Below are 26,009 nucleotides of genomic sequence, written 5' to 3'. Positions count from 1 at the left end.
CTTTCCAACATGGGGAAACAGCACTCTGGACTTTGTTTACACCAGCCAGAGAGAAGCGTACAAGGCCTTACCACTCCAAGACTGTTTTACCATCACTGACTGGAATATGTTTAAGCAGGCTGCCACATACAATAACAAGACCTCCAAGAGTACTCAGAGACTGTCACTGTCTACATCACCAAGTGTATTGATGATGTAACTGAGGTCTACAGACTCCCGAAGTCGCGGAACACTGCCTTCAGAGCTGGAGATGAGCTGGACCTGAAGACAACTGGGCGAAGGTGTCCCGTGACATCAGAGAGGCTAAGAGACAGTACTCCAGGAGGATATCCTATCGTTTCAGTGACAGCAGAGACACTCGGAGCATGTGGCAGGGGATACAGACCATTTCGGACTACAAGCCCTACCGTGGACTGTGAAAGTACTATTTCCCTGCTGAATGAGCTGAATGCCTTCTTCGCTTGCCTTTAGGTACAAAAGAGCACCACTGCACAGAAGACTCCACCTCCTCCCAGCGACCAGGAAATCCCTCGGCAGGATCAATGCACACAAAGCCTGTACTCCCCTCTCCCTGGTCCAGCTGGAGCTCAACACTTTGCTGTGAAACTGGCTGTTGGACTTTCTGACTGGAAGACCTCAAGCAGTACAGGTCGGCAGTGACACATCCAGCACCATCACACTGAATAGCCCCCATCATGTGCACCTTCTACAGAGGCACCATCGACAGCATTCTGACGAGCTGCATCTCCGTGTGGTATGGTTACTGCAACACATCCTGCCGGAAGAGGAGTCTTCAGGGCAGGACCAGCAGACTGAAGGACAGCTTCATTCTTCAGTCTGTCAGAAAGCTGAACTCCCTCCCCACCCCCATGCACCAGCTCCCACATCCCCAGGTTCTTCCACTCCCCCCTCCCAGTAACACACTGTGACCTGCACTAATCACTTTGTGAAGCATTGGTCTGCACACTACCTCATTCAGCCCAGCAAGCAATAGCCGTCATTTCAACGTCTGGGTTAAATATAGACCAGATATAGTCCGGCTATGTGTAACCCACTTTTAGCCCAAATAACATTTAATCTGGATAAATGTATTTTTTTTTGCAAAATAACTTGTGAGATGTATGATATTCCATCATGTACGCAGAGTCTAACGTGATTACAAGTTGTTTGGTTTACTTTATTTTACATGTTATATGTGTAGGCTGTGCGTAGCCACGATTTAGCTCGTATTCAGACCCGGCTATTGTAGCCCACTTTTTGTCAAAACTGATTAATTGTATTTTTTTGCCAGGCAGTGCATGAAATGGTTAATATTCAATCATGTTCGCATTGGTATGATATCAAGGTTCAATACGTCATTTCACGGCATGGTAGATCACGATTTAGCTCCGAATTGGACGGGCTATATGCGGTCTGCTTTAGCCCACCTGGCGAAATTATTGCAATCTGGGCTCAGATATAGACCAGCGACCTAGAATATTAGTCTTTGAAATGTTTTCACTTACACAGCTTAATATATATTTTCTGTCAAACATTCATACACAATCTACGATAAAAATATCTAATCAAATGCAATTGCATTTCCCAACCGCTAGATGGCACAATTGAAACACTACTGAGACATGTCTACTGGAACTAATGCCATTGCGTGACTAGATCACTTAAGCCAAATCTCGCGATAAACATTTCCGCCATTTTATTTTACACGAGGCAGCTGTCGGAGTGCAACGGGTGAGCAACAGTCTGAGTGAAAACCTTCACATTTCTACTTCGATCTTGTAAGTATGCGTGTTATTTTTGATATGTTTATTGTTTAAATTAGTTAGCTGTTATAATGTGTAGAAACCGTGACATTTTAACATTAACATTGCAGAGTACTACTTTTCTCCAAAAAGTTAAGGTTACCTTGCACGTGTTATTGCAAATGTATCTAAATTCAATGAATGTGGTAAGCATGAAACTATGAAACCTATCATTACTATTTTTTTTTATTATTATAAAGATACCAGTATTTATTTGTATTTAAATTAGAGTTGATTTAAAGCAAATTCTGTAAGTACTTTACATAAAATTTAACAGCAGCATAGTGCAACATGAAAAAAAAAAAAAATCCTCTCCATTTAATAAAAGGTAGTGGCAAACATAAAGTCTTTAAACTAGTTTGTAAATAATTAAAATATGCAGCATACATTCAGTTTTCAGTGAATTTGTTTCAGATATAAATTTGAATGCTGCTTCTCCATGTTTTGTTTTGACTTTGGAGATATAAAAGTAGCTGGCTACTGTCCCAGATGTCCTGAGAGGTCTGCTCTGGATGGTTCATAGTGCATCAGAAGATTAGAAATTTACTTTGGCCTTAAAATGTTAATTTAATAACCAACTGTAGTTGTTGGATATTAATTTTTTGACAGACAGATAGCCAGTGTAAAAACCTCAGAACTGGAGTGATGTAATCCACTTTATTTGATTTAAAGACACTGTTTATTGGAAATTATCCTGCAATCAGTCAACAAAGTACAGCAATTGAATATACAGAACACTTGTCAGTGACTACAATTAAATGTCTTGTTACCAACATTCATCAAAATATATTTTTTTTGTGTGTGTTCAACAGAAGAAAGCCATACAGGTTTGGAACCAAGTGAAAGTGAGTAAATGATTACATGTTGTTGTTTTTTATTTTATTTTTTTATTTTTTTTAAGTGAACTACGCCTATAAGTATTTTTTATGTTTATTAGAGTTATATGAGTAAGTGATAAAGAATGATTTATAATGATAGTTCACTTTGAAATTAAATTTTGATACGTTTAAGCTTACCTTATGGGCATCCAAGATGTAGGTGTCTTTGTTTCCGCAGTAGTTTCAATTTTTATATTTTTAGGTCAAACTGTTCTTGTCTGTCAGTCATATAATGCAGGTCTATATGGTCACCACCTGAAAGAGCATGCACAGAGAAGTCCAAATTAAACAATTCCCCACCATACACACTGATAGCCTAAGACACGAAACGAGCGGTTTGTGTCAGAAAACGAACAGTATTTATATCGTTTTACCTCTTATAACACAGCAACGTCGAAGTGATCTGAGGGCGCGCGTGCTTCGGTGTGTGCGCATTCTGGGCTGGCTTAGTCTAAGTGCGGCGCTTGCGCAAATTAAGCCAGAACGCGGACGCATCACACACCTGGAAGCACGCGTGCCCTCATATCACTTGGACGTGGCTGTGTACAAGAGGTAAAAACGATATAAATACTGTTCAAATACTGTATAAAGACTGCTCGTTTCGTGTCTTAGTCCACCAATGTGTACTTACAATGGGGAATTGTTTAATTTGGACTTCTCTGTGCATGGCCTTTTTAGGTGGTGACCATAGACCTGCATTATATGACTGACAGACAAGAATAGTTTGACCTAAAAAATTGAAACTACTGCGGAAACAAAGACACCTACATCTTGGACGTTCTTAAGGTAAGCTAAAACATACCAAAATTTAATTTCGAAGTGAACTATCCCTTTAAACTTGAGGGAAGAACTAAAGTAGAAATGAAAATAAAATCTGTTTTCACCTTCATTAGAATGGTAATTTAAAAAAATACTGTATTTCAGTTTCAAAACACATTATGGTAGTAGTCAGACATGTCTTGGGATAACAGTGTTACATAATCAATTATAATGTTAATTTTATTTCCATATTCAGAAGTTATGGATCCCAAATATCTAAGAGAATGGCGTCGCTTGAGAGATCGAGTTAATGCTCTCGCTGAAAATTAATAGGTCATTTTCATTGCCATTTAAGTGAAATTACAGAACTTGCATATATGAGCTTGATAAAAATGAACATTCGAGAAGAAAATGTCAGATATATATGTATATGTGTGTGTCTATATAGCCTATATATATATATATATATATATATATATATATATATATATATATATATATGCCTTGTACAGAAATTGTTCAATACGCGTATCGTTACACGCCGTATTGCATCACCACTAAGCGAGCAAAAATGTTCAATTATTGATATTAATTATAATATTGATATAAATTATTGTCTATATTGATATAAATTATATAGTCTCAATCTATATTCTGTTAACTCTATCTATTAAATCATCCTAGCAAAAGTGATTGACTAATTAGTTAAAAAGGATTGTCAACAATGTTTTTTTTTGAGCAATAATTCTTTCCTTTTTCTCATTTGGCAGACGCAGTGATGACCAGCTTTCCATCAGCTATGGAATGTGAAATAAAAAATGCTATTTCTAATCATTTCAAACAAGCACCAGGGAGGGCAGGGGGTGGGGGTTATGGATCTAAAGTAAACAGTTAATTCTTAAAAATTAATTGTTTTACATATTTTTCCAATGTTTTATTTGTTCATTTTTATGTTTGAATGTTGTCCAAGTTGTTGTTGTCTATATAATTGTTCAAAATAAATCCCTTTATATTCAATTAGTTTGGATGGATTTTAATTTATGAGAACCTGTTATATTTGAGTGAAAAGAATCCTTATGCCTCATTTTGTTGTCTATTACATGTATATGTAGTGTAATGGATGACTAGTCTATTCTTGGGCTATGGTTAGACGTCTATTAGATTTTCACTGACAGCCCAAAATCAGCCTTGTTTTAGCCTAGACCCATATTGCCTGTCTATTAGACGTATGTAGTTGTTTAGCGGTCTAATTGATGACTAGTCTATTCTTGGGCTATGTTTAGACGTCTATTGGACGTATAAATATAGTCGTTCAATAGCTGTCTGATTGTCTATTCTTGGGCTATGGTTAGACATCTATTAGACGTATATATGTAGTCATTTAATAGCTGTCTATTCTTGGGGTATGTTTAGACGTCTATTAGATTTTCACTGACAGCCCAAAATTAGCCTCGATTTAGCCTAGACGTCTCGGCTGTGTTTAGACGGCTATTAGACGTCTATTAGACGCAAAATTGCTTGCTGGGAGCACTGAACTGACCTCATTCAACTACCTATTCTGACAGTAAAAAGAATTGCTCTAACAAAGAATTGACACATTGACACAGTACACTTCATATTGTAACCTTATATTGTGTTAATCTGAGTAATCCTCAGAACACACAGACTTTTTTGGACATGTACTGATTCTGGCTGATACTGCGAAACCAATTATTTTGGCTATTCTGTTTCTTCTAAAAAGTTTTTCTGCATCTTGCACAACATTAAATAATTACTTTTTTTCAACTACTTCAATTTAGGACCATTACAACATCAGATTTTTCACTACAGGATTATATTTTACAAAAGAATACACATTAATGATATATAGCATTATCATTACATAGAAATCTTGAAAAAAAATCAGTAACATACATCTTTACCTATATTGTGATTTTTTATTTTATCTTATTTTATTGACCAATGAATCACACCATTGAAGCAGCAGATTAACAAAGTATAGCATACTACTTCTATCAGCACATAAAAAAACAACTTCACAAATCAGCAGGGAAATAAATACAGATTTTTTTTTTACTTGGCACATTCAAAAGGCAAGATGGAGGTTCAGATGGTGAAGGTCTTCTAATCAGTGCTGAAGAGTTGAGTGATTGATTCTCAGCCGTCTTCAACAATCAACAGCTTTTCAAACTGACAGAAGACCCAATACTAATTAAATCTGGCTTTCATTCAAGTGTCATTTAATTACTCGAGGCAAATTACTTAGACCTAAAGAAAAGGGATGGGACAGTAGTAACGTCTTTATGGACTGGAGCTAAAGACCTTGTGGAGGCACATTAGGCTCAGTAATGACTCTGTAAACACGCTCCAATCAGAGTCTGATCTTTAGTGCGAATGTCGCCCTCTAGTGACTGATACACATTATACAGCACACGCTTATGCTTAAAATGCCTCTCAAAAAGACATCATTGGAGTGATTCATCTAACAGAATCTAAACGAGCCAAGAGTGCTTAGGATAAGTGAACAAATCTCTCATTTTATGTAAAAAATGAAAGAGTTCAAATAAGAGGACATATTAGAAACCATACATCCGCTGATAATCCCTGTCGCTTACATGTCATATGCCATTCACAGATCGTCTTGCACCAATATCTCTGTGGAGGCACTGATATTGGTGACAGCTGTAGGGCTTTCAGACTGTTAATGACTTAATGGAGCGAATAAGGCAAGGTCCCTTTGCCCCCTCAGCTGCAGTAATGAGCAAGTTTAAACAGATTACTCCTCCTCTGGGCCCTGGATAAAACTCACTATCATTCTCCTAGTAACAAGAGACATCTGTGACATGCTGACTGACAGATTAGATCAGATCCCGTCTCTGTTCTGAGCTCAGTTCTAAAGCAATGTCAAACTCAAGAACAGCTTTATTAATGGATGAAAATGCCGGTGAGAAATTCAAAGTTCAGATCCAAAGCTGTAAAAGCTGCATTGAGCCATTTAAAGAGGACATCATATTTGATAAAATATCCAAAGCATTTGAAAGTAGATACAAAATAATAGTAAAGAACAGTCAGATAGATAACCTTAATCTGCAAATGCTAAATCATATATATAATATATATATAATATATACACACATACAAACACACATACATATGTATACCTCTATGGTACGCATTATGTTGTAACCATGAAATATTTTTTTTTAAATAAGTTTTTATTACACGAAATAGCTTCAATTATACAAATCCAAAAAGATTTTGTGAAATTTTTCTTCTTGTGGGGGGGGGGGGGGGGGGGGAATGGCCAAAAAAGTATTTTTTCTATTAAATTATGATTCAATTTTCAATTTAAATTGACATTTCTTTTAGATATTGATAGATTGTTATACTTGGAACTCATGCAAACCAAAAGTAGGTAGGTTCCTATCATTTAACCTTAAAAATGGTACTGAATAGTATTATTATAATGCTTGCAAACGGACAAAAAATATTTGCTTTTGTACCATATATGGATGGATATACCATATATATACATCCAGTGCCCGGGGAGCAAATGAGGGTTCAGTGCCTTGCTCTAGGGCACTTCAGTGATTGGTATTGAGGGTGGAAGAGAGCGCGGTTCATTCACAACCTCCCAACTACAACTCCTGCCAGCACCGAGACTCAAACTGGTGACCTTTGGGTAACTAGTCCAACACTCTGACCATTAGGACACAGCTGCCTCTTAGTGTGGGTTTTTCCAGTCCATCCATGTGCACCCGTCTCAATCCAACTCATGTCAAATTTCATGACATCCCATAAAACTGCAAAAAGCTGTTCCTTTCAGCTGTGATGCAAAGGTGCAAGTCACATTTGCTGCACTTCATGTGGATGATCCCCCTGCAGACAGGGTATTTGCACTTCCCTTTCTTCTCAATGACAGGCCAACTCTGCACTCTTCATTTTCTGAAAAGAAGACATAATTTTGTTATTTATACATAAATACAACTAAACTACAATAAACACTTCAAATCATTAAATAAATGTGATAATTTTATTGATGCTACTTTCTATAAAAAATCCCAGTGGGGAAATACATTACTGCAATTCCACTGTGGTACAGTGTTGCCATATGGCAACTCACCTATTTTTCCATAGTGGTGCAGAGTTGCCTTATGGCAACCTTGATATTTTCTTAATTTACAGTAAAACTATGTTAGACAAAATTGATTTATGAATTAAAATATCTAATTAACTTACCAAACAAATCCCCCTTGAGAAAAGATGTTTAGAAATTAGGTTAATAGAGCAATTTCTGGAGCACTTCAACAGGTGTCTTCTGTGTGAGGTTGACCATGGGAAAAGGAGTTTTGGGAGGACATTCAGTTGTCATGTGACTTAAAAACAGCACATCATTGGCTACCTTAAGGCCTACCCTTTTAATTCCCATAATGTGATATATCGTAGTTTTTTAGAATAACAAGGAAATGAGTATAAATTAATTGTTGCCATATAGCAACTCCGTACCATAAAATATATATATGTATTTTATATTTATGTTTTTATGTGTATATATATGTGTGTGTGTGTGTGTGTGTATATATATATATATATATATATATATATATATATATATATATAGCTATTAGACCCCAGTTAATGGATTTTACTCTCCTCCAATAATAAGTTATGCAGAAAGGACAAGAGATTTAATATTTAATCAATTAATTATTCAACAAGGTATGCCAGCGAAGACTGAATAAGTAATTGCACCTTCATGACTTTATAATCACTCACAGTGAATAAACCTAAGCATCAATAATACAGTGTTGAGACAGTGAGACCAAGACCAAGTGCAGAGCAATTCATGAGATATAAAGATTAATCAAGAAGACGGGGGTAAAAACGTAAATGAAAAGAAGGTGGTGAAAGACAAAGAAACGGGCAAGGACTTCAAATTGTAATCAATGAAATAATCATGTCAACCACTCAAGACATCTTGCAGTAAGACAAGGAAAATCTTTTAAACCCGTGTGAACAAACCCCATTATGCCAGCCACTCTGCTGGTGCATCAGAAATGACTAATTAAGCCATTTGAGTCCTTTGAGGGGGAATCCAGCTGGCAAACTGTAGCCTTAATGGCTCATTTAAATTCACAAGGAAAGCTTGCAAAAAAAAAAAAACAGATTACTGGTTAATTTCAGCATGAAATTAACATTGATCTGTATAGACATGTTCCTTCAACCCATCTAATACTAGCTACAAAAGCATTTGGCATGTGTCAGCAAGACTCAATAAATGAACACATTACCTATGGATCTCATCAGGTATTTATTCTTTCAATTTATGCATGAGACAAGTGATTTATGTACACAAAACCTGAACAAAAGTAGTCTTTGGGGAGCAGGTGTTGTTTGTTTATTAGTGTGTATGTTGATTATATGTATTAATATGAGACATGCGCTACAACTATACTCTGTATTTAAAGTGGGATTGTGATTAATGTAATCTGTCATATACCTCCACAGGTAACTCCCACAGCAGCTCATCAAGATCATCTTAAAAGAAACATTCACAGACACAGATTAATACTCAAATGCATACACTCACTTCACAATAAAAAAAACACCAAAGCATCATAAAATAAGTTAAATTTTTCTAAATTCAAACAGACAGTACAACCGAGCACAGCATACCACCCGTTTGGAAGACAAATCATTATTTGTTGAAACATATCTAGTGAATTATGTGATAAAAGCCATTAAGACAATCTCATATCGTATGTTCAAAAAAAAAAATTAAAAAAAAGCACAATGTGTAAAATCCATGAATGAAAAATAATCTATTTTAGGGGTGTGCGATTACCAAGCATTTATCACAAATCTCAACATGCTCAATTTCGGCTGATTTAAAGATCACCTCATTCTAGGCCCGACAGAGCTTCAGTCCCTAAAGGTTATAGATACTACAGTAAACCCCTGGTCTGGTTTTGTAAGGATGCTGATGTAGATTCAAAAGCTTTCTTATTACCTATGTGGGAGTCCTCTTATTTTCTTCTTCAGTGCTACTTAGAATGTCAAGGCAGTTGAATATTGTTTAAATTAGCTCACATATCATTTAGAGGTCTGAAAAGAGTAATACAATTGTGCCAGACCAGAATATATGAACCCTAAAAACATAATTATCCAACTTTTGTCTCAAGAGCCAGCATTAAAAACCCAGTTCAAAGATTCTGTTTCCCAAAAGCCCAGTTCCACTGAACATTCGCAAACAGTAGGGTAGCATGATTAATCAAACACGAATAATTGCGATTGTTGTGCGCTTTTAGTCCATAAAGCCGGTTCTGTGATTACAGTAGCAGTAAATCTCCATCACCTGCTTTCAGGTTGAGCAGCATTTACTACACAGAGCTATCGTTCTTATAGGCTCTGTGTAGTAAATGTAGCTTCATCTGAGAATGTGAAAATACCACATTTAATACAATTTTAACTCCAAATTCACTTCATAAAATCAGTCGAGTTTAAAATATGTGAGATGTGGCTTCTTAAACAGAATAATGAAGGTACACAATATTTCATTGCATTCTAAGCAGTGATAAAGGCTATGGCAATTAGCATTTCATTATAGATTTACTTCATGAGGAAAATTATAATAAGAACTCAGATAAACCATATATTGTCGTAGTCTTGTGTTTATTGGTCACATTGAATCAATGAAAGTTGTTAAAACTTCTTTTTATTCAGCTGCAGCAATAGGCAGTTCCTGGATTTCTTCTTTGGGCATATTTGGATTTTCAGCGCGAGAGTGCCCTCTGGTTTTTGGATGAAGATTTACTGCTGATCACAGAACCATGCTTCAATGGAAGACACGTATGACAATCACAGATTCTGCCTAATCACGATTAATTGCGATTCAATTTCGATTAATTGTGCAGCCCTGCAGCCCTGGCAAACAGCATTGACAATTTGTGTTTTAAACTACATATCTCAACCTGTGGTCGCAAAAGCATAGCAAGCAAACTATAATCATAAGACATTAAATTCCCAAAGCTATTAATTACAAGAGATTATGCCACCACCTGTACGTGAATCCAATATTGTTAAAACAACATGGTTCAAATGACTGAGGAACAACCATGTAACTAGCTTGTTATCTTTTCCAATTATGCATCATTCTACTATGGTTAATTAGCAAATTATATTGTTGATTTGGAAACAAATTACAGAGCAGGTTTTTTTTTTTTTTTTTTTTGCCAGTGAAAATGGAAAATATGAAGCCAAGTGTTTATAGAACACTTAGTGTGTTTACAACTTAATAAGTTCTCAGCTGGTAAAAATACAACCACATATGTACACATACAAAGAGTGCATTTAGCCCAGCACAAAGCATTTTAGTTTGCAAAATGTCATAAACGCGGTCCAATTAGGCTGTGCCCGTATCTATATGCCTCTTATTTTGTATCTTTAGGTTTAGTGTTAAAAATGCCAGCGATAACACTAGGCAACCAGGACTAAATGCTTTTTTTTGGACCAGACTAAAAGAGCCAAACTACAAGTGTAGACACCGTTAAAGCAGGAAAAATTAATGTGTCACTCACATATTCGTTTACACACCAACTTTCACCCAGTACATCGCTTTGAGACTAAAACAACACTCTTGCTTTAAGTTGCTTGTATGATATTGCTAAATTGATGATACTCCAACATACACACCTGTGTCCCGTGCTGTGTCTCCTGTTGGTCTGGACACTGTAGGTGCTTGATGGAGCTCATTAGAGACAGCTGCAGAGTCTAAACCATCAGCAGTCTAATTTTCACTGTCGTCTTCATCAAACTGGAGCTCCATCTGAGAGACCAGGTCCCCTGCAGGCCTTGTGGGTTCACTATGCAATGCACGCTCCTGCATGTACATGCAGCAACTGGGGTGAAATAATATTACCAAATAATAAAGATAACACTACAAATTGTTTAATCAAGCAATTCTTTTGGAAAGGGATCATCTCCCGAAGACAGGAAATTCACCAACAAACAAGCACAATGCTGGACACCACAATATCAGGCTCATTAAACACCTGAAGAAAGGCTTTTGAAAATACAGAAGAGTAATAATACCCTGGAGAACAGAATAAGACTAACTAGTGGAGGGTGGGATGGCAGAGAGTTATGGAAGACCCCATCAGGTGGGTATATCCTGAGAAGGTTATTGGGTGTGACTTTCAGGTAGTGATTTCGGTGTGATGGTGAAAACACACCAACCTTTAAAAAAAAAAAATAATAATGAGAATTTTGGAATTCTTGCCTCTTTATTCGATAGAAACTCAGTAGAGGACTGGAAATTATAGAAAAGAGTGAAGAACTGAATCTAAAAATATTGTGCTACTAATCTTGTAATGCCCACAGCTCTGCATGTATTATCTTTTAAGCCATGGCTCAGAGTGATAATACAGAGTAAATTAAAACAACTTCTGGTGTAATCTAAAGTATATATTATTTCCTTTTATAGTCTATAATGAGGTCTGAAATATAGTTTCTTGTTTAAGTAGTAACACAGCTCCTGTCCTGAGCTCTCCCAGTCTTTCCTCTACCAGGCGATGATGAATCATGTCCTGCATCGCACCTTCAAAGTGAAAAAGAAAAAAAAATTGTAAAGAGAGAAGTCAAAACTTCTGGAAATAAGAGTGCAATCAGAGCAAGAACACCAGCTCAGTCAGTGACCCCCTGATTTCAGTCACTGTGATTGAGAGAGGGTGTGTGTGTGTGTGTGAGTGAGTAGATAGTCACCCATATCATCATGGAGAAAGTAAGTTGTGTTTTATTGTTTATATATACACACATACCAAGTGAAACTTTAAAATGCACCCCAGTCTCATTAAGTTGGATTTAAAAAAAAGTCTGCAAAGGGTGGTGACTAAGAAGCAGCTAAAATATAGTTTTCATTTGTTTAGTCACTAGATACTTTCAGCTAACAATGTTCGCCTGGTGGTGTGCGCTATGCCCCAATTATTAGTACCTGTGGGATCTCTGAAGATGGCCTTTGCATCTGCAGGACTGTGTGTGATGCTCTACAAGACATGTCATATTAGGGAGCTTATTCTTAGCTAGCTGCCTGAGAGCAGCTTGGTGTGAGGAAGTGAGAAGCCACAAATAAGCACCAAAGATAAATAATAAATAAAAAGCATAAGTTGCAGCACAGCCTCAAGGCCACTGGTAATGAATCAAGTGAAAAACTAATCAACATTTGTCAGCCTAATTAATATTTAACACACGTGTACCATTAGCAGGGGATCATTATGACACACTGGGCAAAACACATTAAAGTTACATTAATAATCACTTTAAAGTGACTGATGACAACGGTGATTATGTTTGTGTTAATCATTTAGGGAGCCGAGATTCCTCATTTGTCCTGATTATAGCCATGGACTTCCACTTTGGGCATAAATAAAAGCAATACAAATGAACAAATCTGGATTAAAAAAAAAAAAAAAAGAAATTCTATCCTTAATATTAATAGCACAGTCACTCAAATAAGCTCATTTAAATACACAGTGTGCTGTGAGATATCTGTAGCTAACCTTGCGGAGTACCATGACAACACTAAGAGTGCAGAAAGCAAGAAGGATTATTCTCGTCCAATCCCATCACAGTCTTCATCACTGCCCATGAATCCCTGCTGAACTCCTCTTCCTCAATCACCTGAGAGCTGGAAACCTGCTGTGGAAAATGAACACCATGTCTGCTGAGTGCAAGTTTGAGAGTATGTGTGAGAGAAAGTGGACCTGTGAGCTATTCCACACCACTGGAATTGTGTGTGTGTGTGTGTGAGAGAGAGAGAGAGAGAGAGAGAAAAATAAAGAGAAATGGCAATAAAAAAAAAAAATTGTGTATGAACTGGGATTGGATATTTGATTATTGATGCAACTTCTACATGTGTGTGCCATCATTTAACATCAAACTATTTAATAACGCTACTAAATATAACATTTCAAAAATACTTAAATGCCCATTTCATTATGATGTTATGCATAAAAATTCACCTGTAGCATTTACTTTTTTGTTTGTTTGTTTATTTTTTAATCAGCCAGAATTGGTGCAAACGTTGTTTATTTACTTTTAAGTAATGTTCGTTCATATAAATGTAGGTCTCCTTACATTGGGAATGTATTTTAAGTACTATTTACATACTATTATTTATTTACTTTTTGAATTGGTTTTTAGATGGTTTTTTATACATTGCTTTCATTTTAATTTAATTTTAGTAATTCTGTTACATGCTTCTGTCCTTTTTATTAGTTTTATTTTTAGCTTTAATTTATTTTTATTTCCCTTGTAGTTAAATAAAACTTCAAAACCACCGAGAGTTAGTTCAGTTAGTTTATCATTTGTTTACGTTTAAGCCTTTTTTTTAAACCATATATATCTAAAATATTTTAGCTTTATTTCAACCAAAAATGATTTTTAGTTTAACCTAACAATAACAACACTGGAATAAACAGCACAATGAAATGTGCCTCTACAAGTCTCTCGACAGTATTTTAATCTGGAATGTGGAAGATCCCATATTTACACACATCACTTCTTAGCCGAGCAGCAGCTCCATGTGCAGGCACCTCAAGACTCCATCCACTGACCTACAAGACAACAAACCGTAATTGAACAATGCAAATGAAAATAATCAGCTAAAACAGCACTTTGACTCCCATCATGCGACTCTGAGATCTCGGAGTTGTCTTATTGGCTGCAGACACCAGATGGACCAGGTGACTGGTCAGGACAGGTATGTTGAGAGAATGAGGTGTAAATGTGGAAGAGGAATCAGTAGTGGAAGACACAGAGTGGAAAAAGAGACCCTTGGGTCTGCAGCGGAGTCCTTGGTGTTGAAGCACCCCTCTGGCACTGTGGCGACACAACTGAAGGCTTGAGAGTAACAGGACTGGGGAATCACAAGACTGGTGTAGCTGGGTCACGCATGGGATTTGCATTCCACATAGGTGTAGATGGACACGGCGAGCCTTGAATGCTATCCAGTTCCTCCAGATCCACATCCCAGTCATCCTGAGGAGGGTGGTCTCTCTGCGGAAAACTGGGAGATGCTTGGGGTGGAGCGTTTATTAGGTTACAAGAAGGTTGAAGGGATGAAGCGATTGCTAAGAGAGAAGAAACCGAGGCGGAGATTGACTGACGGCAAAGCATAGAAAGCTCTTGTAGGCCATTAATAGTGCCACATGCTGGGGTACGAGGAGACAGAACAGAACCAGATTTAGATGTATTTTCCTCAGCGAACGATGACAAGCTGACAGACCTCTGCTGTACATGTAAGAATTCAGATGATGGTGCTACAAAAGAAGTGGAAGAAGATGTGTGCTCTGAATGCTGCATCCAAAAAGCTTCAAGCAAATCCTACAGATGAAAAATTATGGATGACCAGATAATCAAGCAAATACGTGTCGTCATTTCTAAATAAAACTACTAAAAGACAGAATATACCGAAATACAAGTTATAATCTGTCATATTATTACGAAGCACGGGTTCACTTTATTTTGATAGTCCCTTTACCACATTCTGTTGCACCTACATTTCTATTACCTCTCATTAGAGTATTAGGACATTATTAGTAGACTGGTAGGGCTAGGGTTCGAATAAGTTGACATGTACTTGCAAAGTTACTTACAGTCAGTAGAATGTTAGCAGGTATTAAGTAAACAGTCTATACTCTGATGAAAGTTAGTAGACATGTAGGTGCAACATTATTTATTGTCAACAGAATGTTCAAAAGAGACCATCAAAATAAAGTGTTACCCAAAGCACATTATACAATGTACAGTTAACTGAAGGTGCCATTACTCAATTGTACTAACATGCTTTTAAATGCATTCAACTATAAGAGTAAATTCCAAACCTCGTCATCAAACTCCTCTTCAACGGTAAACAAGCCCCTTCATTTATTACAAGCCTGTATCAACAATGAATATCATCATCACTAATCAGTTTACGTAACTGTTCGTTTACAAATTAGCTAGTTGTTTGCACATATCTTACCGTGACTGTCATGCCTGTTCTTCTGATAATCATAAGATCAGATATATAACGCGACAAACGTGGTCTATTTATGTAAGAAACTATCCGTTAGATGTTTTGCTCACATAAGACAAAACACTGAATATGCAATCCACGATGTCGCGCCGCCAGGTTCAAACACGGATGGCGTGCATGACGTATGCAGGTGACGCGTTTTGTCTGTACGATTGCCACGCTCACCACTAATGAAGCAGCGCCATCTGCTGGGGGAGTCCTGCTCTTCTGTTGACGAGGCCGACAACACTTCGGTGTAGTAGTAGTAGTATAATGCGGGAAAAACTGTCCAATGCCGATTTAGCCGTAATATTGCCAAAGGCGAATAAATTGTAACTTTAATTTGTACTCCGTGCCAACAGCTCCGAATACTAAGCAAATGGCATCTATTTTCTATTTGATTGAAGTCAAATAGCAGAAATGCATACACATATCTAAATATGTAAGCGAGTCTCTCGGTAGTGATGGAGAGTTACAGGGAAGCCTAAAATAAAAACTCAAGTCGCTATAATTATTCATTAACATTATGATAGGTAAAAATTGATAGCCTGAATGCACTGTAAGTCGCTATGGATAAAAGCGTCTGCTAAATGCACACATTTAATCTAAATGTATTAATCACCCGCCTACAAAATGCCGACAATGCGGAGTTTACCATAACCTACATCAGGGATATTCAAATCTGGCCCAAGAGATCCACTTTCCTGCATAGTTTAGCTCTAGCCCTAATCAAACACACCTGAGAATGCTAATCAGTGTCTTCGGGATCATTAGAAAAATCACAGTGTATATATATATATATATATATATATATATATATATTGATATATATATACACAAAGTTCAAAATACTGTATTAAAAGATACAATATAAGTTTAAATATTCAGAAATATATCCTGCTGGTCATTTGGAGACATGCAAAATATTAAATGTTTAGGGGCATATAAGAGCAGGATGCTTTTGCAAAGTGACTTGGACACCAAATCAACAGTAAAAACTTTTTTTTTTTATTTTCTTTTCCACAAACAATACAAAGGCCATATTGTTAAAACGGTTTTAGAACTTCTGGAACTGCTTCTTGGCTCCAGCTGCCTTGGTGACCTTCAGGACGTTGAACCTCACGGTCTTGCTGAGGGGTCGGCATTCTCCAACTGTAACGATGTCACCTAAAGTCACATCCCTAGACAAATGGAGAACATTATTAAATGATTTACAAAAAGAAAACTTGCAGCAATTAGACCTTATACAAACATCTCCCAAGCTAAAATACTTCGAACCCTAAAAACCTTGAATGCAAAGAAATCTTTTAGCTCAAGGGTCACCAAATTCAGTCCTGGAGGGCTTGTGTCCTGTAGTGTTCAGCTCAAAATTGCCTCAACACACCTGCCTGGAAGTTTCAGTTGTAAGACCTTGATTAGCTGGTTCTGGTGGGATTAGGGTTGGAGCTAATCTCTGCAGGACACGGAGGACACCGGCCCTCCAGGACAGAGCACCATTTTAGGTATTATCTGCTGCATCAGTAATGCCATAAGGCAGTGTCGTCAGAGCCTGAAAGACTTGGAAGACCATCGTGAGAAAAAACATCATTTGCAGCTCACCACCTATTTAGAGCATGTGTTTAAATGCACAAATGTTTAAGCCCTTAAAGAAAACACCAATGAAGAAACTTTACCTGAAGCATGGGGAGAGGTGGACAGACATGTTCTTATGTCTCTTCTCAAAACGGTTGTACTTGCGGATGTAATGCAAGTAGTCCCGCCTGATGACAATGGTCTTCTGCATCTTCATCTTGGTTACCACACCTGGAAAAAGGTGACAGCAGTACACGTGCGTTGTATATCAATGGCCAACATACAAAATCTTTGATTACCAAAAAGGACCAAGACACAAAAATGAGAAACAGGGAAGCATCAGTTAAGCCATCTGGCATTATCCTCAAAACCCAAAGGGTTCAGAAGACCATCGTGAGATAAGACATCATCTGCATCCTAAATAAAACTACAATTAGCCAGCAAAGTACGCAGACTTACCGGACAGAATCCGGCCTCGGATGGACACGTTTCCAGTGAAGGGGCATTTCTTATCAATATAAGTGCCTTGAATAGCCTGTGGGAATAAGGCACGAGAACTTTAAAATCATCTGAACTAAACTTGAAGTTACACAATATAAGCATATACAACTGCATCAGCATTGCCAAAAGGCAGTATCCTCAGAGCTCTTTTGGAGTCTAGGAAGACCATCGTGAGAAAAGACATCATCTGCGATGAAAAGTTCAGCTGGCACACAAACACAAGCTCACCTCTCTGGGGGTTTTGAAGCCCAAGCCGACGTTTCTGTGATAACGTGGAAGCTTCTCTTTGCCACTTCCTTCAACAGCCAGAACCCGCTTCTTGTTCTGGAAGATGGTGGGCTGTTTCTGATAAGCCCTCTCGTTCTGAAAACAACACCATAAGCACAGAGTCTGTCATAAGCCTTAACATTGATACATATGCTGGAATAGCATTGATGGAAAATTATATGACCACAAAAATCAGAGCCAGGTGTTTTCCCAATTAAAAATTTTCGTCAAAACTCATTAGGGATTTTATGCTGCATCAGTAATGCCATAAGGCAGTGTCGTCAGAGCCCGAGAGACTTGGAAGACCATCGTGAGAAAAAACATCATTTGCAGCTTTATGTCTTTAAGTGTACAAATCCACAAAGAGGGCCTACAATTGTTTTCTTGACTCAAGAGACCCACTTAGCTACATAAACATGGTCATAATGCAGTATCTTTGGAGTTCCTATTCTTCCTGGATTAGTAACATTATGTACATGTGCTAGTCATGCCTTGCTGACATACTCGGTTACTTTACCTCTCGGTAAGAGAGTAAACAGACGAAATAGAGCAATTTTAATTATATCATAACTTTTGCGTGCAAGAAACCACTTTCTGCTGGTCGGGTGTGGGAAAGGCCGTTTGCATTCCCGTTTAACAACGCTTCCTACCAGTTAGCCGGAGATGGAAAACACAAATTCTAGTCTTCAGTGTGGTCCATTTGGTCACGGTTGCCTCCGTGAAGGTTTCGGTGCTGTTTATCTACCGGAATTTGCAGCTTTGAGCTGAAGTTGAAGGTGTAAGCAAACACGTTTTCATGACCACGCCGTTCGAACTCACGTACCTGTGTGTCCGCCATCTTCGCCAGCCGAGTCGTAAAGAGGACTACACATGCGCGAGACAGGCGGAAGAGCGGTTTCCGCGGACGTGACGACACAATGTGGGAGGGGCCGAGGTAAAAGTGTTCTCTAAGCCGAGGTGCAAAATTATTATATATTATAAATTACAAAATTAGAATAAATATCATAGCCTATGTTTGGGCATAATCTAAATGCAGTAAACGTATTGTCTAGAATGCTAGAGCCTCAGTTTAAACGCAGTACAAGTAGCAGAGGCAACATTTAATTTAAAAGTCTGTAAAAATTACTTTGTTCTTCTTTGGGATGGCACAATCAAGCGAAGTTCACTTGCAGAATGCAAGCTTCTAGAGGGCCCATAAGTCTGAAGTAATACATTTAGGTAAATGGGTGCAGAGCCAGTGGTAGTTTTGTAGGCAAACATCAATACCTTGAATTTTATGAGAGCAGCTATTGGTAGCCAGTGCAAATTTATTTAAAAAAGGGCTCATTAAAAATGTATCTTGCTGCCACGTTCTGGATTAATTGTAAAGGTTTGATAGAACTGACTGGAAGACCGGCCAAGAGGGCATTGCAATAGTCCAGCCTGGACAGAACAAGAGCTTGAACAAGGAGTTGTGCAGCATGTTCTGAAAGAAAGGGCCTGATCTTCTTGATGTTGAATAAAGCAAATCTGCAGGATAGGACAGTTTTAGCAATGTGGTCTGAGAAAGTCAATCATAACTCCAAGGTTTCTGGCTGTTTTTGAAGGAGTTATGGTCGATGCCTAACTTGATGGTGAAATTGTGATTAATATATATTAACTATAGTTGTTAAGTAGCAACAGGAATAAGTAAGGTTAGGCTACAGTGTTTGATTGACACTATAAAATCTGACATATGAAATAAATAAATAGGACGGTTTATTGACAATTGAAAGGCGTCTTGTCCAGACTGATCTCATACTCGAAGAGCAAAAACACCTTAATTACTTTCAAATATACAATTTGGTGCAGAGGCTCTTATTTATATGGTCAAAAGTACATTGCAATCCTGCTAGATTGTAATATATATCATGATGATTTTTATAACATGTCTAGACCGTTTCCTCTAAACCCCTGTTGTTGTTGCTGCTGCTGTTGTTATTATTTGAAGTGTACTGCATCAGACTGCTGCGTGACTTCCTTCCTGCCCAAACTTGACGTCACGAAACGGAAGAGTTTTCACTTATTTATTTCCATGCTAATATGGCAGCGCCGTCGGGCGGAGGCGATACGGGTAAGTGCCGCTTTCTTCTTCAAATGATGGTTTTCGCCTGTTTCTCCGATTCGTAACTCAAATGACCTGCAAAGTGTCATTGCTGACGCATTAATGTGTATTAGAATACCATATACCATGTAAAGTGTGAGTTTGCTCACGTCACAACACCGTTGCCTGTCTGAAACATGTCTGTACACATACCGCTCACCGGACGATCCGGCGCACAGAGCCGCTGGTCATTAACGACAAAGACACGAGCTGAACAAACACATCAAGCACAGTCTTCTTTGGCTGGATCCTAAAGTTAGTCGTCTACCCAAACAACATTTTTGGACATCGTATGCGTTCCAAAAGAACTTATGAGCGTCATGGGCGCGTTCCAAATGTGCGATTTTTTTCTTCTTTTTTTTCAGAAGACGCTGATGATGCGGAGAGATGCTGTCTTGTTAGGCTGCACCCTGTTTTTGAGACAGACGTGACATAATCGTTTGAGTGCTGATCTGTTAGGAGAGGAGTAAACACTCATCACAGACGGGTTGACGTTACAGTTCGCACAAACAAAACAAATAAAAACGTCGACTTCATTTATGTTTTCCCAAATGTCTTCTTCATTCTGCATATGTGGTAACATTAATGTTGTAATTTTTAATGCTAGTGAAATAACACAATTATTGCTACAGGCAATTATTGAAATAAACAATTAAATAGTCCGTAATAAAAAAAAAAATAGTACAAATAAATACAATAAAACAAAAGACACGAATGCATTAAATAGTGCTTTTATGTTTTAGTAGGTTAGTCTAACAGTAGGGTAGAAATTGAATTAAGTAATCAATCAAAAATTATATAATGTTTATATATATATATATATATATAATATTTTTTTTTTTCTGTTTGAGTTCACTTAATGTGTTAAGTGACTGTGCTCACATAATGACTTGCCAAGACAGGAGATTTGAATTTTGGCTAATATCATGTAAACCAATGGGGGTTATTTTGACCCCAACACCATTGTAGACAAAGCCTTTATAAAACATATCTATCTGTAGAAACTTTGCATGTGCATTCATGACCCTGCATGAGAAACAGTCACAAAATTTCAAGAATTAATATTTCAACTAGTGTTTCATGCAATTTAAATATGGCTCAAATTGACCCAAACACACACACACACACACACACACAGTTAAATACTGAAATAAGACGGGAAATGGATTTAATTTCCAAGCTGCTTATTTTCATTTCTACGTAGCTGTAATGCTCCAAATGCTGTCTGTATAGGATTGTGTTTGTGTCGAGTGAAGATTTCAAGTCTTTTGTTGTATTCGAATATTTAAATATGCGAACTGGTACTTAAAATGAGTTATTTATGCTATGTACTTGAGGGACTTTAGCGTGAGTGAGTCTCTTTCTCCATTAGATGTCTCATGCATTGGACACTAATTTCTTTACATCATCTCTACTCATTGTGAAACTGAAACCAAATGTGTGCTCAATTATACATGCATATTGTTTGAGTCATGTCACAAACAATATGGAACGATTCCACTGTCAGATCTTTTCTCTTTTAAGGCCACATCGGTGTTGTTAAACCTGTGTTTTTGACGTTTGTACTTGAGTATATATCACCTACCTTTTGTTTACTACAAGTGTCTTTCCTCACGGCTTTGTATTGTTTTTAATTATTATAATTTCCAATATTTGAAGGCACTGGCAATGACCAGATAATTGCCTTGGGATCTGCACTTCTCAATAAGTGAGTATCGTCTTATACCTTTTTCCCATGTTCTCTGTGTTCATTCTTGTTCATTACCTCCATCAACTCGTCCCATCTCTTGCAGCTTTGTCTATGAACGAGTTCGTCGTCATGGGGACAGCGAAGCTGAAGTAACCCGAAGTCAGCTGGGTCCTGTTGAGCTGTGCGACCCCAACCATAAACGTATTGGGCAGTTTTTACAGCAGATTGGAGACGAGCTGGATGGAAATGTGCAGCTGCAAAGGTAATGGATTGTGGATGACATCTATGGCGTTATTTTTATATTATTTAGGATAATATTTGAAACTGATGTGGCTGGGGACATAATTCGTGCTGCTGTGACTTGCAAGTGACCCCTTTAAATTATTTCTAGGTTATAGTATTGTATGAATATTTTCCCACTGTAAATACAGTGCAAATAGATCTGTCTCCTTGAATAAAAGTGAGTTGGAAATCAAAATCAATAATAGACTGAACAGTTCCATGATAATATGTTTGTAACATTTATTACTTCCGTCTTTTAAGTCTAAAGGTACTAGGTATGTGTGTGTGACATTAATAAATAATTTTGAAAATAATATAGTTAAATATATGAAATAAATTAGTAATATTAGTTTTATTTTACGTACTAAATTGAATAATGTTTCTCTTCTTAGTATTCTTTGTTGGGCTTGAGAAAGCCAACATATATTTAAACATTATTATTATTTATTATAAGAGTAATTGACACCGACTAGAACTTTAATGTTCCACCAAATTCAGCTCAGTTCTTCAGACTCGTCTGACTCGCGTTGCTGTATAACTGGCCAGACTTAACTTCCTAAAAAATTCGAGCCTAAACACTTAATGTCCACTAGAGGGGGCGACAGGATTTCTGTTTACAATAGTTTAAGTGACAAACATATATATGAATTTCATGTGTACTGCCATGAATATGCCATATCTGTGTACAAGAATAAACCTCACACTTCAAAGCTGTACAACTACTTAAAACTTCCCAATCTGGCTTTTTCCATCTACCTCCAAATTTATAGTTTATTCACACTGGTTTATGCATTTCATGTTTGTACATCTGGAACTTTTATTTTGCATGAGCTGTATACTTTAAGATGTACAAGGTGTTGATAAATCACATGCAAAGAATGTAAAGAGCTTTGACTTTTTTTTCTTTTTGAAAAAAATTTGTTATTCTAAATAGGAAATGAAATGATCAAAACGTACACGGACCAGACTGGCTTTGGTTCTACTAGCGATTTGATTGGAGACCAACAGCCAATCACAGTTGACCTTTAGTTTTCCGATTGGTTGATTTTGTGGCAAAATCATGAGTTAGAATTAAGGGGTTGAGAGAGGGAGAGAGGGAGAGGGACCTGACAGGAGCTAAAAGAATAAGTTTGTGAGAGAGCAAACTGCGTGAGAGGGTTTATTACAGCACGTTAATATGGATAATAGCAAACAAGCAAATACATTTGAGCATGGAATCGTTTTTCTTTGCGCAAGAGAATTTTTTTTTTTTTTTGCGATTTGTTCATTTCTGTTCAAAATATAATGTAATGTGCTTGCAAATTATAGTTCTCTGTGCTCAAAACGTACAATTACTCGCTCAGGATTGAGGCACAAAAATAACGCCATAGACATCGCAACTGTTTGTATGTACCAAGCCACCCGCTGAGCTGGGAAATGCCCACCGGATGGCAATGTGCAGCAACTCATCCATACCTCTCCATTGTCATTTTGGTTTAGTATGGTAAATGATCCTGCTCTTCAACCAACTCAAGAAGTCTTCATGAAAGTGGCCCGAGAGATCTTCTCTGATGGGAAGTTCAACTGGGGCAGAGTGGTGGCGCTTTTCTACTTTGCGTGTCGGCTTGTCATCAAGGTGACGACCTACACAAGCTCAATCTCGTAGCGAAATGCATTGTTTTGCATTGTTCTCATTTCTTATTCATGCACTCTTAGGCCATTGCAACCAGGATTCCTGACATCATCAGAACCATCATAAGCTGGACTATGTCCTACATTCAGGAACACGTAATTAACTGGATCAGGGAACAGGGTGGATGGGTAAGTCTTGACAGTGGCTTTCTTATACAGTCACTTCCTTAAAATGATGTGAAACGTTGGGTGTCGATGTGATATTTTAACACAGACCACAGTGACCTGTACCAAATCCACTGATGGCGCAATAAACAAGATGCACAAAACAGCATGAACCGTTCACTTCCGTAATGTGAAGCTAAATATCCAGGCAGTACTGTAGACATACACTACCGTTCAAAAGTTTGTGATCGTTTATTTTGAAAGAAACTGATACTTTTATTCAGCAAGGAAGCAATAAATTGATCAAAAGTGACCAGAGATTACGGTTTGAAATAAATGCTGTTCTTCTGAACTCTCTATTCATCAAAAAATCCTGAAAAATATAGATCATGGTTTCCACGAAAATATTAAGCAGCATAACTGGTTTCAACTCTGATATTAATGAGAAATGGTTTTTGAGTGAGCATATTAACATATCATCAGCATATTAGAATGATTTCAGAAGGGTCAAGTGACACGGAGCAACCATATGACTTTTTGTAAGGAGAATTTCTTTTTAATGGAATTTCTAAAATAATAATCCATGGTATCTGTTAAACTAAAAGTTCCATGAAAATGTATGTAATTTTTTGTTCTTCTTTTTTTGAATGTGTGAACACATCAATTCATGATTTCTTTTTACTCAGTGTTAATGCCACATGACTCATTAAAAGAAACTTTGAAACCATAAGAATCAAATTTGTAAATCTTTTTTTTTTTTGGGGGGGGGGGGGGGGGGTCAAATATAATACATTTCTAAGAACTTAACTTGAAATGTGTTTTTTTTTTTTTTACTTCTGTTTACATCTTTTTCTTTATTAAGGAAATATTCTGAAATATCACTGAAACTAATACTTTCCGATAAAATGTCAAAGCATTTTGTTTTCTTTTCTTTTTTAAAAGCTAAAGTATGTGATATTCTCTACATTAGAATACTCTCCCACTCATGCCTTGTCAAATTTGCCTTTTTGTTTTCTTTCTCTCTCTCTCTCTCTCTCTCTCTCCCTCAGGAGGGAATCCGCTCCTATTTCGGGACCCCGACATGGCAGACTATCGGCGTATTCCTGGCCGGGGTACTCACCACAGTAGTGGTGATCCGCAAAATGTGAAGAGACTGACAGAAGGGTGGAGTGCAAGAGAAGAGAGAGTTGAGAGCCCACGAACAGAGGCTGAAACAGACCAGCAAAGAAGAACAGAAAGATGAGGAGGAAGAAAAAGGGATTTGGAGTAGAGAACTAATTCTAAACTAATTGAAAGAGAGAGAGAGGAGGAGAAAAGAGAGAGAGAGAGAGAGAGGAAAGAATGATGTAACTGCCTCAAACCACTTTTGTCACTGCAAAGCCTGGGCTCTTTCTTATCTACAACTTTAAACCTTGATAACATTTGCACTGAAAATCAGAGATTAATGCATCAGAGTCCAGGTGCAGGCTAGATTTTAGCTATTTATTTTTAGTTTGGGCTTATGACTGTCTAGGTTATATCAAAGAATGGATTAGTATTTGATTTAATTTATAGACCTTATCTCAATGCAGAATTTTCTAAGTTAGGAGTCTCATATTCTTATATTATTATTTTTTGTCCTAAATTGTGTGTAAAGACAGTCAAAATGACAATTGATAAACAGTTGGCTTATAATAGCTTATAAAAGGAATTAATATAAATATTATTATAGCGTTTTTTTTTTGAGTGCACTCTCATCTGAAAGAGAAGGAATAGGCTCAGAATTTCTCCTCTTTCTAATTCCTCCTCGCCTTTCTTTGTTAAATGTCTCCTATAGTTCATCAGAATAGGGGCTATGAAATGTCTGTGAAGTTGATTGTACTTGAAAGCACAGGTTGAGCCTCTTAAGAGTTCATGAAATGTTTGTGCAGCCAACCAATAAGCACTCTGACTGGACTAAACGTGGGCTTGTCTTAGTCAGCTAGGCCCTCCTATGACAGGGATGGACAATACTAAAACTTCTCAGAACCATGATGATCGTATTTTTTTTTTTTTTTACGGAATCAAACATTTTCCTTTTAGAATAGTAGAGGACCTGTCAGACAATCTAAAGACTTCAGATGGACGTGCAGATTCGATACACATATGAGGACTTTGAAGTGAAGCAGTTAGTTTGGCTTCATTTGGTGCAAACATTCGGTCCTGCAGGACTTCTAGGTCCATTAGTTGAGCTTCTTCCCTCAGCAAAGTTTTCTCAGTACTGTATTTTTACGATGGTTAGCCAGAGCCACTATCCTACATTTACATGCAGTTGTTTTTTCATATATAT

The 26,009-nt window shown here is 37.3% G+C and overlaps 3 protein-coding genes, 1 long non-coding RNA gene and 4 other non-coding genes across 8 annotated transcripts in view; 2 read left to right on the top strand and 6 right to left on the bottom strand.

Moving 5' to 3' along the window:
- asic2 (acid-sensing (proton-gated) ion channel 2) overlaps positions 1-15,637 on the bottom strand; it is a 317,641-nt gene extending 302,004 nt beyond the window's left edge. Inside the window, exons 1-5 of the mRNA XM_026208293.1 lie at positions 15,459-15,637; positions 15,319-15,372; positions 13,990-14,049; positions 12,994-13,132; positions 11,132-12,035 (exon numbers count right to left, since the gene is read on the bottom strand). The gene's annotated coding sequence lies outside the window, so the exon portion shown is untranslated. The remainder of the gene's footprint in view (positions 1-11,131; positions 12,036-12,993; positions 13,133-13,989; positions 14,050-15,318; positions 15,373-15,458) is intronic.
- On the top strand, positions 987-4,959 carry LOC113047056 (uncharacterized). The gene is made up of 3 exons (XR_003276191.1): positions 987-1,778; positions 2,615-2,647; positions 4,210-4,959. It is a non-coding gene; the product is annotated as an uncharacterized LOC113047056 (long non-coding RNA).
- An 839-nt stretch (positions 15,638-16,476) lies between the features above and the next one.
- Positions 16,477-18,749, bottom strand: LOC113047026 (40S ribosomal protein S11-like). The gene is made up of 5 exons (XM_026208264.1): positions 18,655-18,749; positions 17,793-17,927; positions 17,523-17,598; positions 17,165-17,294; positions 16,477-16,672 (listed from the first exon to the last, which is right to left on the bottom strand). Exons 1-5 carry the CDS (start codon positions 18,667-18,669, stop codon positions 16,549-16,551), a joined length of 480 nt encoding a protein of 159 aa, XP_026064049.1. The 5' UTR covers positions 18,670-18,749; the 3' UTR covers positions 16,477-16,548.
- Positions 17,000-17,084, bottom strand: LOC113056040 (small nucleolar RNA SNORD35). The gene has a single exon (XR_003277646.1). It is a non-coding gene; the product is annotated as a small nucleolar RNA SNORD35 (small nucleolar RNA).
- Positions 17,394-17,478, bottom strand: LOC113056034 (small nucleolar RNA SNORD35). The gene has a single exon (XR_003277645.1). It is a non-coding gene; the product is annotated as a small nucleolar RNA SNORD35 (small nucleolar RNA).
- Positions 17,669-17,756, bottom strand: LOC113056044 (small nucleolar RNA SNORD35). Its single transcript, XR_003277647.1, has one exon. It is a non-coding gene; the product is annotated as a small nucleolar RNA SNORD35 (small nucleolar RNA).
- LOC113056027 (small nucleolar RNA SNORD35) lies at positions 18,079-18,163 on the bottom strand. The gene has a single exon (XR_003277644.1). It is a non-coding gene; the product is annotated as a small nucleolar RNA SNORD35 (small nucleolar RNA).
- A 1,082-nt stretch (positions 18,750-19,831) lies between the features above and the next one.
- LOC113047019 (apoptosis regulator BAX-like) lies at positions 19,832-26,005 on the top strand. Its single transcript, XM_026208251.1, has 6 exons — positions 19,832-19,923; positions 21,613-21,661; positions 21,747-21,905; positions 23,405-23,540; positions 23,621-23,725; positions 24,751-26,005. The coding sequence occupies exons 1-6, from the start codon at positions 19,893-19,895 to the stop codon at positions 24,847-24,849; spliced, it is 579 nt and encodes a 192-aa protein (XP_026064036.1). The 5' UTR covers positions 19,832-19,892; the 3' UTR covers positions 24,850-26,005.
- The last annotated feature ends 4 nt before the right edge of the window (positions 26,006-26,009 follow it).

The sequence above is a fragment of the Carassius auratus genome, chromosome 3, assembly GCF_003368295.1.
Source record: "Carassius auratus strain Wakin chromosome 3, ASM336829v1, whole genome shotgun sequence".
Taxonomy (NCBI): Eukaryota; Metazoa; Chordata; class Actinopteri; order Cypriniformes; family Cyprinidae; genus Carassius; species Carassius auratus.
The sequence above is the reverse complement of the archived record's forward strand: the minus strand, read 5'-3'. Positions and strand labels throughout refer to the sequence as shown.

Excerpts from the sequence above, each read along its gene's own strand:
- LOC113047026 (XM_026208264.1), bottom strand. Across the intron at positions 17,599-17,792 it reads GCTTCAAAACCCCCAGAGAG|GCTATTCAAGGCACTTATAT; the intron begins GTGAGCTTGTGT and ends TTATTCCCACAG. Across the intron at positions 17,295-17,522 it reads CCGAGGCCGGATTCTGTCCG|GTGTGGTAACCAAGATGAAG; the intron begins GTAAGTCTGCGT and ends ACCTTTTTCCAG.
- LOC113047019 (XM_026208251.1), top strand. The coding sequence starts at position 19,893 with ATGGCAGCGCCGTCGGGCGGAGGCGATACGG. Across the intron at positions 21,906-23,404 it reads GGAAATGTGCAGCTGCAAAG|TATGGTAAATGATCCTGCTC; the intron begins GTAATGGATTGT and ends ATTTTGGTTTAG. Across the intron at positions 23,541-23,620 it reads CGTGTCGGCTTGTCATCAAG|GCCATTGCAACCAGGATTCC; the intron begins GTGACGACCTAC and ends ATGCACTCTTAG.